Source organism: Antennarius striatus, chromosome 21 (assembly GCF_040054535.1).
Source record: "Antennarius striatus isolate MH-2024 chromosome 21, ASM4005453v1, whole genome shotgun sequence".
NCBI classification, from domain to species: domain Eukaryota; kingdom Metazoa; phylum Chordata; class Actinopteri; order Lophiiformes; family Antennariidae; genus Antennarius; species Antennarius striatus.
Window position 1 is genome coordinate 3,639,036 of NC_090796.1, and position 18,318 is coordinate 3,657,353.

Consider the following 18,318-nt stretch of genomic DNA (forward strand, 5'->3'; position numbering starts at 1 on the left):
TGTGGTGTCAGGCAAAACACTGAGACCACGCCTTTTGTACAACTTAATTTTCAAGTGCAGTACAGAATTGAACCGCAGAGCTCCATAGAGATTCCTGTAAATCAGCCTCCCACCAAGAACATCTCCTTCCTGCTGTTTTTCCACTCAAAGCTTTTCTTAGTTCCAAAACTGTGCACAGCCAGTGACCACAATTAAAGCGCAGTGTTAAAGGTGCCCCATGGAGTTATATTTACATTCACTCGTTCCCACCAGAACACAATGTGTGCATCCTTGAGACCAAAGAAACCTGCTGAAGTCATTCCTGCTCTTATGAAATTTGCGCAAAGCCATTTTTTGGATGAATTTGAAAGCTTCACTGTTGACATTTGTCTTATACAACCAGGTTCTCTCCGGTCTGAACCTTTTATAGCAGCTTTGTGCATGAAATACACACTAAATAATGCGGTAACAGTGCACCAGAAAATGAAGCAGTGCACCAGCAGAGGCAAGAAAGAGGAATAGTAATCTTAAGTTTTAGTTGTTAATCATTTCTTTGGTAATTTAAAACTTTCCATACAATGATTTTGATACTTCCTATAGCTAAATTAATTCCTACCTTTAGCCAATTGACTGTCATTGAAAAGCTAGTAGCTACTAAATAGAGGTGAACCAACCCTTTTTTTTTTTTAAATCTTAAGGAAACTCTTGTCATAGACAGACAAACAGACAGAGACACACAGTATTGATCCCACATGACTCAGCCTCTTAATGCAGGTCATATGACATTTCGAGTTTTACTATCTTTTCAAATCCACCAAATTATATGTAAATCCCAAAGTAAACTGATGCATAATGTTAGCCTATATGGAGTCAATAAAAACTTCAATTTCAAATCAATGCTTTTCCAAATATCTGACAGTAAGATGTAAACGTGTAGATAATCAGAGTCGGCAGCTGTTGAGACAATGTGACTGGTTGTTTTTTCCCCCCTTATGAATTCATAAAGCCGTATCACCTTCAGGTTGGTAAACAAAGTTGTTCCCTGAGTTTGAGTGTTAATCTCCCGTTTTCCGCCAGCTGTCAACCACAAAACGAGGATAATAGCATCGTCTGTAGACTCTATAGGGCGCACACAGACACACACACACACACACACACACACACACACACACACACACCACCACACATGCAATCAGACAGAAGCAAGCTAATGCCAAATGTATATGGGTCAGAGCTTCAAACAAAGATGAATGTATCTGAAGTTCCACTGTACTCGAAAATGTAATTAATAACACCAAGCCTTTAGGGAGTGGGGAAAATGTGTTAGCGTGCGTGTGTGCGTGTGTGTGTGCGTGTGTGTGTGTGTGTGTTAGTGTGTGTGTGTGTGTGTGTTAGTGTGTGTGTGTGTGTGTGTGTGTGTGTGTGTGTGTGTGTGTGTGTGTGTGTGTGTGAGACAGAGAGACAAAGAGAGCGCGATAGAGGAAAGAAGGAACAACATTTCAGTTAGAGAGGAGAAAAGACAGTGATATAACTGGGCAAGAAGTGTGAAAGATTCTGCTCTGTGGCATAAACATTTGATAGTTAGCTATGTTTATGGACTGTCATATGAGATGACTCTTCATCACAGTTACAGGTAGGAAGTCGTGTTACTGCAGCTGCTCCGAGATGTGCCAGTGCATGTGTGTCAAGTTTGGCTGATTCAGTGTGTACTTTAAAAATAACATCAGTATCCTGGATTGTCACAGTTAAACTCCAGCACATCATTTATTAAAGGTGCTTTTCGAGCTAACAATGCCCATTGATTACCTGAAAACACTTTGATACGTCTCTAACCTGGAGATGTGAATCACGGTGATGATGGATATGTGCAACATTTTTATGCCTGAAAATAGAGATCCAAAGTAATAAAATGAGAAGCAGAGCTTTAGGGCAATTTTCATTAATGATTGCTTTTACTCCTGTTGGAGAACATAAAATAAATATTTAATTGGACAACTTGTCATTTGAGGGAGCAGAATCTGTGCAACACTTGCTATGAATGTTTTATGTTAGAAATGTTCTTCACTAATTTTTAATGCTGGGAAATATACAATAAGCGAGAGAACAAACTCATCTGATGATCTTTGCTGAATGGAGTGATGAGAGGAGTATGAGGTGGACTGAACAAGAAGATTTACAGCCAAGATCAAGCCCTGAACATAGAAACCAGACACTGTCGGACATCCTCTGTTTCATCTGCTGTTGGAAACTGACCAATGGTGCTTGACCTGATGTTAAAATGGTAATGTCAGGTGTCATCACAAGTCCTGGGAAGTTATTTGTAATTAAGCGACAACTGTAAAATGTGGTAGCAGTACTTTAAAATTTGAGGCATTGCCAAGGGAGATTTCATAACAATCCATCGCCCATGACGTTCCTGTGGCCAAAAATTGCCTAAAATTTAAAGGTAACAGTAAATACTGAGCTTTATTTAATCCAAGTCAACGTCCAGTGTGTTTTGAAGGATGTCCTCTTCCATATTAAAACTACAATTTGGTATATCAAGTTCTTTGAAAAAGTGTGTTTCGTCTTGGTTTTTTTGCCATCAGTAGTCTTGAAATCTGCTAATAGTACAAACATAGTTTGACATTGATAAAAAAAATTTATGTGGGGATTATAGCTCTGTTTTGCTGAAGTCTTGCATAGAAGCAAAGGAAAATACACGATAAATGGAGGCCTTAGATGAAAGAATGACTATTGTTCCAAAAAGGGAGAAATTGCGAAGCCCTTTCTCATTAGGTTGCTAGAAAGGTTTCCCATCAATCTGCACTGTCATCGCTGTTATCCATGTTTCTCCGCCCTCCACTCACGCCGTCCAATCACTTGTCCACCATTTCAAGTGGTTCATCCTGCTCAAGTATGACTCAGAAAGAAGCGTGTCAGTTTACCATGTAAATCAGCACAATCTGTGTTTGAATGTGTGTCGATGAATGTGTATTTACATATGTTTGTTATCATGCTCCTTCATTTTGAATAATGTCATGTTTCCTTATTTATTTGCCTCTTCTGGACTCTTGGATTTGCTCTGTCTCTCCTCTTTGTTGTTGTCTCAGTTTGTTCAGTAATCGTTGTATGGTTTTGTCTGTTTGCTCCCTGTACTTGTGACTCTTTGTCTCTATTGGATATTCAAGCAAGGCAGCAGAGCATTCAGGACTCTTTACTTTTTTTATTGATTCACAGCAACTGTTTATGTTGACAATTCTGTGTCTTGTTGACTCAGTGTTTGCCAGACTTCTTCAGTGAACATCACTTTAACACACACTTTTTACTTGGCAGACACTGAGTCTCAAGGTTTACCTCTGAGCTAATCAACATGTAGGACAGGGGCATAAAAGCAGCAGCCATATCTGATTTAAAATCTAGATCTGATGTACAGATATCAATAATACAAGAAATTAATTACATCCCATTCATTAATTATATACTACATTGTTACTGCTTTTATGACCCTGCTCTTCTCTGTACAGTCGTTCATGTCATCATGCCCAAGTCTGTTCTAGTCCCTACATCTCACCCATTCACTCACACCATCACACTCCTCCTGTAAATGTTCCTGTAATCTGTTCATCTGTTGGTGGCTCTACCCAACTCACAGAACTTTCATATACACTGAGAAGTGATCCATAAAAGACCAGGTATGGCACCGGTGATTGCACCATAGCGGTGTCTTGTGATGTTTTGTCCTTCTCGGTCGTCAGTGAAACTGACACAGCATCCCTTCCTCCACACAACCTACAGCAGACACCCTCATGTGATCACGGCATTTTTGGATGGTTCACCATATTCCAGGACCATCCAATTCAGACACAGCATAGCCATAGTGCTGTGTTGTGTTCTTCCTTCACATTGGTTTCACAACCGAGGACCATTCCTGTATCAGTATTTCCCAACAAAGACCCACTTGGAAATGTATGGATTATGTTTTTGGGTGTGGCCATGTCCAAAAGCTATTCCCAGACCAAATCCCTCCACGACAGGAAGGGTGAACCGGCTGCAAGGTGGAGTAAGGCTCTTGGGGTTGTTTTTGGACAGGGAGTTATTTATGTATTATATGTTCTTCTGCTTGTCTGTCAGACCTCTTGCGGATTTGCAGCTGGGATTTTCGATCTCCCTACAGACATTTTAGACACTAATGTCCACATGATCTGGCTATTCCATGCTCATTTATGGCTCTGTTGCTGCTGTAGTGTCCTCAGGAAACATTCCAGAAGTGGAACGTCCGTTAGCAGCCATAATCAGGATTCTCAGGGTAAATAGGCTGCGATCCACTTTCTACATGTGGGTCTACCACAGTTGTATCTTTACAGCTCTCAAAAAGAGTAGTAGTGCTGACAATTATTAGAAAATAGATATAACCTTTAGTCAAGAACCAATTAGTATTGGCATCTTCATTAATTTACAAGAGAATGTAACACTTCAGACATGCAAAGTTTGAAGTGATAGTCCAGTAGCATTTCCTGCAGCCAGATCTGGTGGATGCAACTTTTTCTTTCATAACATCAAGATAACACAACTTGTTTCTATGGGTCACCTAAAAGTAAGACTACATTTTTTACATTTGGTTCACAAACATTATCTAATCATAGATTCTTTAGGTTTGAGATCGAAGGTCCCACGTGGTGATCATCCTGAATGGTCTGTTAGATGTGATGTCAGATACGAGGATGGAGACGGGGGCCTCTGTGCCTTAGCACCCATCCTTCGCAGTGATGAGAGCTGAGAGAAGAGGGAGAGAGGGGAGGCTGCCACCTCACTAATGTTGGGGATATTCTTGTCATTGCACCGAATATCCTTCAGCTGAGACCTTTCTCGAAAATACTGTCAGCCTGGACTCCATTCTTCAATTATAGAGATTCTCTTCCTTCCCCTGAGGAGAAATGAGAAGAGGGAGTAAGAGAATGGAGAGCTGGGGCAGCAATTGTAATTTAACTTCTTAAACTTTCACCTTTTCTTGCTACACTTTTATTTCCTCAGGGGACTAGTTGAGCTTCAGCTAAAAGGTTCATCTCTGTCTTTCCTTTGCTTCCTTCCCCTTTATATCCTTATTTCTTTGTCTGACTTGCCCCATTTGCCCCATCCATAATGTTAGTGCAACGTTCGCTTACATCCTTGATGTTTTTGGGAAGAATGCAACTCAGTTTTACCGTACTCAACTTTTTATTCAGGTTCTTTGTTTAAATATATTGTAATATAAATGGGGCAACAGATATCCGGGGTTATGAGGAGAAAAACTGTAGCGACAAGCCAACTGTGACAGAAGAGACAAAAAAGAGGCTGCTGCTATGGGAAAATGTCTGTCTACCTTAGTTTGTGGTACACCTGCAGACAGTAAGTAGAACAGAGTATAAATAATGTTCGCTCATCCACAGATGATGGAGGATCTCATAAATAGGAACTCCCACTTAATAAGGCTGTTGCTTCCCACAAAGGCTCTACCTAACTGGCCTGATTCAAAGACAGGTGGATCCTGTTTTTCCCATATTGCAACTAGTTAGCATTTTTTATTTTTATCCAATAAATGACCTTGTCTTCCACCGTTTGAAATACAAGCTCTCCGTTCTGTCTCAACCTGTAATGGCATCATTATTATTCCAAAACTCAGATAGTTCCCTACAGCTTGTATACTACTCCCCATAATGAGTGAATTGAACAGCTCACTATTAAAATAAGTGGACTGTCCCTTCACTGAAAAACTTATCATGCTGATTCAAAATTCAACCTTTCGTGTTTTACTTTCAAGCTACTGAACTCGTCCTGCTAAAGATTTCATTGTTAAAAAAAACTTTTCATCTGAAATAATCCATTATCTCTGGAAATAGTTTAGTTTCATTAGGAGCAGTTTAAACCAAATGTTGAAAGAGTTTAAGTAGAATAATTTGTGAATAAAAATGTACCTCATACTGTGAGAATAGTTTGGACTCTCGATTGAAAGAGAGCATCTAGCAGGGTTTTGAGATGAATTTCAATCCCATAATATCAACAAATATAGGTTTAACACCATGGGGGGTTGTGGAAATATATTTTGCATACTCAGCTCTCCAGTCTTCTTCCCTGATCTGCTGGTGGAGTTTCTCCAATGGGAAAGCCACTAGGCACATACACACACACAAGCATTGCGGAGCCACAGCACACTTGAGTTAATTGGGAAGAGACGGAGAACCCCCAATGCCTAGGCTTTTGGGTGTGTGTCAAGTGTGTGCATTTTTTATATTCTTATCTGACAATGGAGCCTCTCTCTCGCTGTTGCCTCCTTTCTTTCCCTCATCCCAAAGCTGTGCCGGTCCAATCATTCTTTCTGAATGGAGAAAGGAGGTGAGGATGGACAGGAATGGACATTTTGTATTTTTTTTCCTGAGAGAAGTGAAAGGAAAAGAGTAGCCGAAGTCATGTGACAATCAGAGGGTGAGAAATTTAAGGAATGAAAGTTTCATTTAAATAAATTCTGATCATGGGACAATCTATTTCATTAGTCATGACTGCAGACAGACGGATTTAAGTGGACTTTTCTCTGTCCATTTTCTGACCTGCTTTTCCTTTTTCTAATTCAATTACACGTCTCTAGAAATGAATAATACTTTTAGTGACTTTGATACAATTATGCAGGAAGTTGTTTCACTAACAAAATTTCTTCTTTGAAAAGCAGCTTTGGTGACTCCAGCCTTCGACACTGCAGATTTATCATATGGCATCCCAGTGTATTTCTTCCTATCTCACTTTTTTTGAATACAACCTCCTCCTCCTCTTTGTCATTATCCCCTTTCCTGCACCCTACCCACCCACTACTTCCCACTTCTAACAGAAGCTCAGAGCAAGCCTTACTACTCCGATTACTCCCCCACCCGCCTGCTCATTCACAAGATGTGCACCAGCCACTACCTGGACCTGTTCATCACCATCGTCATAGGACTCAACGTCATTGCCATGTCCATGGAGCACTACCAGCAGCCTGAGGTCAGAAGGAGGGGTAGGGAGTTGGGTTATGTAGCCATGTTTTTTTGTCACTCATTTCAGCAACTGAAATACACGTTATATAGATTCATTTCACATACAGTGAAATATCTCAAGCATTAATTTCTTGAAATTTTTATAATTTCCTACAAATAATGAAAACCCAAACTTTGGTGTCTCACGAAATTAGAATGTTGTGAAACAGTTCATTATTGGAAAGCCATGGTGTCACACCCTAACCACCTATTTAACTCAAAACACATGCAAAGGTTTACTGGACCTTTAAATGGTCTCTTGGTTTGGGTTAGTGAGCTACACAATCACAGGAAAGACCACTAACTTGACAAATGTCCAGAAGGCAGTCATTGACACCCTCCACAAGGAGGGTAAGCTAGTAATGGCCTTGTGCCATCTTGTTTTTAATCATTTATCTGGATCTGGGTCATGAGGGCTGCAGTTTGAGCAGGGAAGCCGAAACACTCTTCTCCACAGCCACTTCCACCAACTCTGGAGGAACTCTGGAGGAATCCCAAGGCACTCTGAAAAGCCAATTAAAATATATAATTCCTCCAGTGAGTCCTGGGTCTGCCTCTGTGTCTCCTCCCAGATGGACATGCCTAGAGTACCCCCCTACGAAGGTGTCCAGGTGCATCCTGAGCAGATGCCCGAACCACCTCGGTTGGCTGTGCTTGATACAGAGCAGTAGTGGCTGTACCTTGAGCCTCTCCAAAATGTCTGAGCTCCTAACCTGTTTTATGAAAAACTTGAATAAATAGGTTCGTAGGAGGTGGGTACACAGAAAACTCACTCACACAATGAATCAAACCACTCCTATAGGTCTATAATAAATGTGTGATTTATTACACGCAGAGAATAGAGATATTATGAAACAATACGTACAAACAAACAAACAAACAATAAGTCAAAAGACCTCTATGATGCTAGACCAAATGTGTCGTTTAGTCCCCGCAGCGCATAGCAATGCAAACAAACAATTCTATGATGCTAGAATAAACTTGTAGTTTAATTCCCCACAGAGCACAGAAACAATTCTGTGATGCTAGAATAAACTTGTAGTTTAATTCCCCACAGAGCACAGAAACAATTCTATGATGCTAGAATAAACTTGTAGTTTAATTCCCCACAGAGCACAGAAACAATTCTATGATGCTAGAATAAACTTGTAGTTTAATTCCCCACAGAGCACAGAAACAATTCTATGATGCTAGAATAAACTTGTAGTTTAATTCCCCACAGAGCACAGAAACAATTCTATGATGCTAGAATAAACTTGTAGTTTAATTCCCCACAGAGCACAGAAACAATTCTATGATGCTAGAATAAACTTGTAGTTTAATTCCCCACAGAGCACAGAAACAATTCTATGATGCTAGAATAAACTTGTAGTTTAATTCCCCACAGAGCACAGAAACAATTCTATGATGCTAGAATAAACTTGTAGTTTAATTCCCCACAGAGCACAGAAACAAACAAATAGTTGGTTGAGCTAAGGCAATATATGGTGGCATTCCAAATATGCTTGGCCTCTTACCTTGACACAGGGAAGGAGAGCCTACAACCCAGGCAGAGTAGCTTCAACCAGGCTGGGCGTCCGTATGTAAACCGCAGCTGACTCTCTCTTTCTTACTTTCTTTCTATCTTCTTACTTTCTTTCTCTCTTACTGGACTATGAAACTCCTCACCTTTTATACCTTTTAAGAAGAAAGGCCTGCATGCGAGCAGGAATGGCCAGTTCCAGCTCTCAGGCAGCCCTCCTTTTGGTGGTACCCCCCGCTGAGGAATAAACATCACCACCCTCGAGAATGCAGTGTAGGAAGCTTTCACGCACTCGTAAACCATCTGTATCAGGAGACCTTACACCTTTGGAATGCACCAAACCTATCACACCAAAACTAAGAAAACTAAGAGATCTTTATTACACATTGGAATGTAATTTAAAGGCTTTCATGCACCCATAAAACATCTTACACCTTGACTGAAAACAGGTCTCCATCTCCTCTCCATCGGTTCTCCTTTGGTTCTCCATCTGGTTTGATGGGCTGTGACCTGCTGTGGCCTCTTTGTCCAAACAAACTAAGATGTGACTTAGCCCAGCAGTTGCATGGAGAGGTTTTGAAGCAAGGTCTCAGTAATGACATGATAAGAGTCAAATCAGGACACACACAATACAAATTTCCATTACATAACCCTATCTCTAAGACTGAGCCCGGACATCATGCTGAGAAAACTCATTTTAACTGCTTGTGTAGCAGTGATTTTATCCTTTAGGTCATTGTCCAGAGCTCATGACCATACATGAGGGGTTGCAACACAGACAGGTAGGGTGACTGCATATCTGTGAAAGCCACACTGATCCACTTGACTATTTCAATCACAGTACACTTTAACTACTCCCTTTGATGGAGGGACCCACCCTACTGTTTTTTGGCTGAACACCATGGTCTCCATGGTCTCAGACTTATAGGTGCTGATCCTCATCCCAGCCGCTTCGCACTTGACTGCCAACTGCTTAAGTGTGAGTTGGAGGTCACTTTTAAATGAAGGTAATAGGACCATGTCATCTGAAAAAGCAGAAAGAGAATCCTAAGGCTACCCAACACAACACTTAATTGCCTGTGCCCAGAGATGCTGTCTATAAATTAACAGAACCAGTCACGAGGGGCAGTCCGCAAGTGGAAACAAGTCTGTCTTACTTCTGGCAATGTGAACCACACCCTGAATACACAGAGTGGACAGCCTGTAGTAATGAGCCATCCACCCCACACTATTCATGAAGCACTCCCCGCAATGTAGCCACAAGAGGGCAAATGTAGCCGAAAGAGGGCACAAGCCAGTGTCTTATTGTGCTGGTCCCAAGCCCGGATAAATACAGAGGGTTGCATCAGGAAGGGCATCCGGCGTAAAACTTTTGCCAAATCAACGATACGAATCAAACCATGACTTCCATACCGGATCCGTCGAGGCCCGGGTTAACAACGACCGCCATCGGCGCTGTTGACCTACAGGGCGCCGGTGGAAATTGGATTACTGTTGGTCGAAGAAGAAGAGGAGGAAAGTGTGTTCGCACGAAGAAAGAGAAGAAGAGCGCCAAGACTATAGGACTAAGAGTAGGGACGTTGAATGTTGGAACTATGACAGGAAAAGGTAGAGGTAAAGGTAAAGGTTGCTTGACATGATGCAGAGGAGGAAGGTAGACATACTGTGTGTCCAGGAGACCAGGTGGAAAGGTAGCAAGGCTAGAAGTTTAGAAGCAGGGTTCAAGTTGTTCTATCATGGTGTAGATAGGAAGAGAAATGGAGTAGGAGTTATCTTGAAGGAGGAGTTTGTTAGGAATGTCCTGGAGGTAAAAAGAGTGTCGGATAAAGTGATGAGTCTGAAGCTAGAAATAGAAGGTGTGATGTTCAACATTGTTAGTGGGTATGCTCCACAGGTAGCATGTGAGCTGGAGGAGAAGGAGAAATTCTGGTTGGACTTTGATGAAGTGATGCAGAGCATGCCTAGAAGTGAGAGAGTTGTCATTGGTGCAGACTTCAATGGACATGTTGGTGCAGGTAACAGAGGTGATGAGGAAGTGATGGGCAGGTTTGGTATCCAGGAGAGGAACGCAGAAGGACAGATGGTAGTTGACTTTGCAAAAAGGATGGCTGTAATGAATACTTTCTTCCAGAAGAGGCAGGAACATAGGGTGACCTATTAGAGTGGTGGTAGGAGCACACAGGTAGACTACATCTTGTGCAGACGGTGTAACCTGAAGGAGCTCAGTGACTGCAAAGTAGTGGTAGGTGAGAGTGTAGCCAAACAGTATAGGATGGTGGTGTGTAGGATGACTCTGGTGGTGAGGAAGATCAAGAGGGCAAAGGCAGAGCAGAAGACGAAATGGTGGAAGCTAAAAAAGGAAGAGTGTTGCATGACTTTTAGGAAGGAGTTAAGACAGGCTCTGGGTGGCAAGGAGGTGCTTCCAGATGACTGGACAACTACAGCTAATGTGATCAGGGAGACAGGTAGGAGAGTACTTGGTGTGTCATCTGGAAGGAAAGTAGATAAGGAGACTTGGTGGTGGAATGAGGAGGTACAGGAGTGTATACAGAGAAAGAGGTTAGCTAAGAGGAAGTGGGACACTGAGAGGACTGAGGAGAGTAGAAAGGAGTACAGGGAGATGCAGCGTAAGGTGAAGGTAGAGGTAGCAAAGGCCAAACAAGGGGCTTATGATGACTTTAATTCTAGGTTGGACAGTAAGGAGAGAGAGACTGATCTATACCGGTTGGCAAGACAAAGAGATAGAGATGAGAAGGACGTGCAGCAGGTTACGGTGATTAAGGATAGGGACGGAAGTCTATTGACAGGTGCCAGTAGTGTGATGGGAAGATGGAAAGAGTACTTTGAAGAGTTGATGAACGTGGAAAATGAGAGAGAACTAAGACTAGAGGAGGTGACTGTTGTGGGCCAGGATGTAGCAAAGATTAGTCAGGATGAAGTGAGGAGGGCACTGAAGAGGATGAAGAGAGGAAAGGCATGATATACCTGTAGAGGTTTGGAAGTGTCTAGGAGAGGTGGCAGTAGAGTTTCTGACTGGGTTGTTCAACAGGATCTTAGATAGTGAGAAGATGCCTGAGGAATGGAGGATAAGTGTGCTGGTGCCCATTTTTAAGAACAAGGGAGATGTGAAGAGTTGTGGCAACTACAGAGGAATAAAGCTGATGTGCCATACAATGAAGTTATGGGAAAGAGTAGTGGAAGCTAGACTAAGGGCAGAAGTGAACATTTGTGAGCAGCAGTATGGTTTCATGCCAAAAAAAGAGTACTACAGATGCAGTATTTGCTTTGAGGATGTTGATAGAGAAGTACAGAGAAGGCCAAACGGAGCTGCATGACAGGGTTATGACAGGGTGCCCAGAGAGGAACTGTGGTATTGTATGAAGAAGTCTGGAGTGGCCGAGAAGTATGTTAGAGCGGTGCAGGACATGTATGAGGACTGTAAGACAGTGGTGAGGTGTGCTGTAGGTGTGACAGAGGAGTTCAAGGTGGAGGTGGGACTGCATCCGGGATCAGCTCTGAGCCCCTTCTTGTTCGCTATGGTGATGGACAGGCTGACAGATGAGGTTAGACAGGAATCTCCATGGACTATGATGTTTGCAGATGACATTGTGATCTGCAGTGAGAGCAGGGAAGAGGTGGAGGAGAAGCTAGAGAGGTGGAGGTTTGTCCTGGAAAGGAGAGGAATGAAGGTTAGCCGCAGTAAGACAAGAGTACTTGTGTGTGAATGAGAGGGACCCAAGTGGAAGAGTGAGGTTACAGGGAGAAGAGATCAAGAAGGTCGAGGATTTTAAGTACTTAGAGTCAACAGTCCAGAGCAACGGAGAGTCTGGAAATGAGGTGACGAAGCGTGTACAGGCAGGATGGAAGGGGTAGAGAAAAGTGTCAGGTGTGATGTGTGATAGAAGAGTTTCAGCTAAAATGAAAGGAAAGGTGTACAAGACTGTGGTGAGACCAGCGATGTTGTTTGGTCTAGAGACAGTGTCACTGAGGAAAAGACAGGAGGCAGAGCTGGAGGTAGCAGTGATGAAGATGCTGAGGTTCTCTTTGGGAGTGACCAGGAAGAATAGGATCAGGAATGAGTACATCAGACGGACAGCACATGTTAGAGATTTTTTGGAGATAAAGTCAGAGAGGCCAGACTGAGATGGTTTGGACATGTCCAGAGGAGAGATAGTGAATATATTGGTAGAAGGATGCTGAGTTTTGAACTGCCAGGCAGGAGGCCTAGAGGAAGACCAAAGAGGAGGTTTATGGATGTAATGAGGGAGGACATGAAGGTAGTTGGTGTGAGAGAAGAGGATGCAAAGGATAGGGCCAGATGGAGGCAACTGATTCGCTGTGGCGACCCCTGAAGGGAAAAGCCGAAAGGAAAAGAACAAGACTCCCCACAGTTTGCCACAGAGGATACAATTTTAAGCCATATCCAGTTCCAAAAGCCACATGTGAACTGGTTGGGCAAATCCCCAGGCAGTTAATGTTTCCTTCTGTTGACCAGCTTTAGGGAGATACAGATTTCATCTTCCAGCAAGATTTGGCACCTGCCCACCCCACCAAAGTATCAAAAGCTGGTTCAATGACCATGGTGTTACTGTGCTTGATTGGCCAGCAAACTCACTTGACCTGAAACTCATGGAGAATCTACAGGAAGATGGAAGATACCAAACCCAAAATTAACCTGGAGACTGCTGTCAAAGCAACCTGTGCTTCTGTTATACCCCAGGCTGAATGCACCCATGTCGACCCACATTGATGCAGTAATTTATGCAAAAGGAGGGTCAAGCGAGCATTGAGTACATAGAAATGAACGTGCCTTTCAGAAGCCTGCCATTTTTTTTTGTTTTAAAAAGACTTTTTTATTATTTTTTGTAATATTTAAATGTTCTGAGACAGATTTTTGTGCTTTCAGTATTTGTAAACCATATAATCTAAAATTTCAAGAACAAAAGGCTTGAAAGACTTCACTCAAATGTGCAATGAATCTATATGGGTTCCATATTTTATTCACAAAGAAAAAAGAGAAAATAAAGTCAGATAAAATGCAAAGACAAATGTAAAGATGAACTACAAAAAGGATATTAAAGAATGGATAAGCAATTAATATTGTATTGATAAGGCAGGTAATTTAAGAAATAATTGCATATTTTGAGGCTTTATAATAATGCTTGAAATGCATGTGTTTAAATTCATCTGGGGTATAAACTATTACAAATGGATCCCCAAGAGGTGGTTTGAAGAAGAGGCATTTATTGGAAATATTTCACCAACTGGTAGGCATTAGAATTTAGATTTCGCATTTACTTATTTCAGAAATATTTAACACTTTACCATATTGATGAAATATATGAAATGGTGGCAAAGGAAATAAGGTGTATGGAGAGTTTGTCTTTACCATTATTCCATGACAGGAAACACACAAAGAAAGACTATATTTAAACACAGTGCTGATGCATGAAAGAGAGAAGATTAGAGGGAAGATGGATCTTTGTGCAGTTTATCGATCTTTAACCCACCTCTCTGACATTCTCAGGAGCTGACGGAAGCATTGAAGATTTGTAACTACGTCTTCACCCTCATCTTTGTACTCGAGTCTGTCTTCAAGCTGGTGGCCTTTGGCTTCCGACGCTTCTTCAAAGACAAGTCAGTACTGAAATTGTTCCCTCCCTAAACGAATGACCTTTCTCAAATGTCTCGGACAAAGATCAGAGACGTTGTTGAGTAAATATTTATCTCTTTGTTTAAGTTTTTTACATTGCCGTGGATCTGACATTGCAAATATTTTGTTGGTTAAAGGTACTGTTCTTTAACCCCTGAGTCATGTGGAAAATCTGAGGCAGAGCTTGGAGAACTTAAATGAGGTTTTTCTAAGGTGCTCCATTGGATGGTTTTCAGCGAGGCCTGCATGAATATAAATGGCCTCATTAAAGGGTTATAAAACATGCTGCCTTAGATGATTTCATACCTTTGAAATTGTTGGCGTCCCACTGCAAACCACACATAATGCACAAACACAATTTGAGCAGGACAAATGTATAACAGCAGACGACATATCTTTTAAATACACACTGAAAAATGCACCTCAACGGAGGCATCGTGTTGTTGGACCAGAACTGACCACAAAGGGCTCCATGATGCCCATTCTCTTTGCCAGTGTGAACCATTATATATTCTGGACTTTACGATAGTCCAGTTTGATATTACAACACTTCACTCTTACACAAATTTACACACACACAGATGAAAGGAACTGGCTCAGACCAAAAGGACTAGTGCAGTAGTTTCAGTAAGTTTTCAATTGATATCTTTTCTGATCTTTAATCTCATTATGAACTGACAAATTTGCGCTTGTGAAAATGAAACGATGGAAAATGAGAATTGTGATTAGTATGACCACTTACCAATATAGTTGCTTACTTTTTATGCACTCATTCTCTTGCAGGCTTTTTGTTAATTGCACATTTATTGGACAGTGACGAGAAATTTGGGTTTGGTCCTAACAACTTGATCTTGCAGGAAATTATGTGTTCATTCTGATACACTAAAAGAAAATGAAACTGTTTTCATTCATCATCATAACTCCTTGAATTTAAAGTTTATGTAATTATTGAATTGTCCATGACTGGAGTTTCGTATTTGTCTCGTCAAGAATGAACAATGACAGTGTTACTTCACACAAGGAAATATAATCTATGTTAATGCACGGATTGTTTTGTTGCAGTGAATAAGCACGGATGTACAATGACTGTTCTGATTGCTCAGTTTCTAATCAACAAGACTATGAAACACCTTCATTGGAGAAATGAAAGGCTTTATTGTTTTGTTCATGATACAGGTCTGATATAATGTGGTTTGCATAGTGTTTCACTGCAAGCACTGTAGGTTGGCAGCACAGTCATCCAATCATACTTGTGAAAACCAATGTGACCAGTTCAGATAGCTCAGATAGATAGGAGAAATAGTGAATATATTGGTAGAAGGATGCTGAGTTTTGAACTGCCAGGCAGGAGGCCTAAAAGAAGACCAAAGAGGAGGTTTATGGATGTAGTGAAAGAGGATATGAAGGCAGTTGGTGTGAGAGAAGTAGATGCAGAAGACATGGTTAGATGGAGGCAACTGATTCTCTGTGGCAACCCCTGAAGGGAAAAGCCGAAAGGAGAAGAAGAAGGTTTTGACCAGTTCATAGCAATCAATTGCAATCAATCTGTTCTGATTGAAATGTGTTCACTGACAAAAGTTTGTATGTCAAATAAATTTTTGGGGGGAACTGATGTCCATGTCTGTTTAGACTGGTGTCTTGTTGGATTTAATGAGTGTAAGTTTGTTTGTAGGTGGAACCAGCTGGACCTGGTCATTGTGTTACTGTCTATCATGGGCATCACCCTGGAGAAGATTGAGGAGGCTTCTCTGCCTATTAACCCCACCATCATCCGAATCATGAGGGTGCTGAGGATCGCACGAGGTATAAACCCCACACACTGTCTATTTATCCATCCTCCACAATAGACGCTCTTCACAGACTCTCTTACACTCTAGTCCTGTATGAAGTGCTTACTTATGCTGCCACATCCCTGGTATTCCTGTCTTAGTTCATTTCTGCTTAACAAATTTCTGCAGTGTTTGGGCAAGGTGTGAGTGAAATAGGTAGCAAAAAGAAATGCAGTCAGCTAACAAAGGTAGTGCTTAAGAGCAAGTGAATGAGAATGAATAAGAAAGACATGTAAGGATGCAGTCGATCCAAGTCACAAAAAGTCAACAAAGCTGCAACAGACTGAGGGTATATGGAAAAAAAATGAAAGCAGAGAAGAGAGAAAGAATAAAAGGCAGAAACAAGGATGACTAATAATTTGTGACCTGAAAATAGATGGGAAGAACATAAGAAGAAACGGAAAAAAGGAACAATTGATAACAGGGCAGAAAAAGGTTGAGCTGAAGTGAATGGGGATAATGAGAGAGGAATAAAAGGAGGAATGTTTTATACTGGCTGAGACATACATTAGCATATTTGGAGAGAGTCTAAATGGTCGGAAAGATTTGGCAGAGCTAGGAGGGAAAAATAAGAGAAAAGTGGCACTACCTGTGTGCTTCAGGCTAATGGTCCAGGTAATTAAACATAATAGGGGACTGGAGCTGAGGAAGCAGGAGGATGACAAGGGAGACCAGAGACAAAATGGAGCAGCGGAGAGGTCCAATTTTTCCTGATTATTATATATCTAAAAAACCAGCTGAATCAGTGTTGATTACAGCCACACAGAAGACCCGGCCTGAAGATGTGTGATGTATCTGAAGATATTAAGCATGTTACTTATATTAATACAGTGGTCCAGATGTGATTAACTGCTCCACGTGGATTCTATATAAATCCCAATTTGCAATCATCACATGTTAAAAACTTAATTCTCTTTTAATAAATTCAGGAATCAGAAAGTGATGTAGGTGTTAGTAAAGCCTAGTTTGTGCAAATCCACAGTATTAGTTGAGAGGCAGGAAGTGAAAGCACCTGTGGGAGTGGTGTGAAAAGGCTCTGTGTTCAAGCAGATGTGTCTCAGCAGAAAAACCATCAGTTTAAATAATAAATTGAATGATGGCTGAATTCCATCTAGCTGCCTAATGAGAAATGCTGCACCAGTACCGATCTTGCAATATTGGACAACCCGCTCTTCCGCCCGCTCTACCACTGAGCTACTGCCGCCCCATTAGGACATTAACATTTGTTAAATGCACACAAGTAGCCGTCATTATTTTTAACACATCTAATTGTTCAAATTCTTTGGTCAACATGCTATACTGATGTTCACAACCAGTAGCGAAGGCTATTTTTTGTTATCTATTGCTTTTTATTGTCTCTCAATGTTTTCCCCTCCATCAAATTAAAACCATGATCAGAAAGGTATGACTCTAATGAGGCTACGTGAAAGGCTAATGCTAAAGCCCTGTTTGCCCAGAAGGGGCAAACAGGGCTAATCCAGAAAACACTCCTTCCTGTTTTATAGATGTGATGTGACAGATTCTTGGTCTGTTATCAATCAATCAATCAATCAACTTTTTATTTGTAGAACGCTTAATCACATCAGCAGACATTTTGAAGCACTTTTACAGAAAGAGAAACCCAAACGGAAAACTCTTCCTCTCATTTAAGAAAAAACCCGGACTAGGACCCAGAGGGCAGATATGTAGATAGGGACAGGAAAAGAGAAAATGAGACAGAGAGATTTGATTGTTTTTGATTTTTAACATCACATTTATTCATAAAAGTCAAATTACAAAATATTCACATTGACACAAAATCCAAAATAGATTCACGAAAAGAGGATTTTCAATAGTACTGTCCGTTTCCTGAACAAAGAAACATTTAACCTTTTAACATTTATCAAACTAAAAAAACAGAAAAAATTAAGAAAAAAATGAATTATCCATTTTCCACAATCATCTCTTCTACAATCATGTCTTTTACTTCAATCTATAAACTCTTAGTCTGTAAAAACTGGTTCACCACTTCTTGTTTTACTTTTCATATAAAAGCTGACACTATCCAGGAACATGTTGAGGTCAGAAAAAAATTGTTCTACTTTTGCCCTCGAGCCTTTTGTGTCTTGCAGGAATTTTTCTATCCTTTGCAAATCATATTTATCTGTCACGGCCTCTTTCAGACTGTTGTCATTTTGGTTCTCAGAGCTACTTGTATCAGGAGGTGTCTCAGGTGTTTCTTAAGTAATTTTCTTTCGCTTTATCCATACTTGTGTTAGTGTTTTTCCTTTTAAGAGCTACCTATAATAACTCCTCGTCTATCACAATATCATC

The 18,318-nt window shown here is 41.0% G+C and overlaps 1 protein-coding gene across 7 annotated transcripts in view; it reads left to right on the top strand.

Moving 5' to 3' along the window:
• cacna1g (calcium channel, voltage-dependent, T type, alpha 1G subunit) overlaps positions 1-18,318 on the top strand; it is a 156,453-nt gene that overhangs the window by 124,114 nt on the left and 14,021 nt on the right. For all 7 annotated transcript variants that reach the window (XM_068304859.1, XM_068304861.1, XM_068304860.1 and 4 more), the window contains 3 exons: positions 6,818-6,969; positions 14,051-14,160; positions 15,849-15,979. In XM_068304859.1, the coding sequence (XP_068160960.1) occupies positions 6,818-6,969; positions 14,051-14,160; positions 15,849-15,979 (393 nt within the window). The remainder of the gene's footprint in view (positions 1-6,817; positions 6,970-14,050; positions 14,161-15,848; positions 15,980-18,318) is intronic.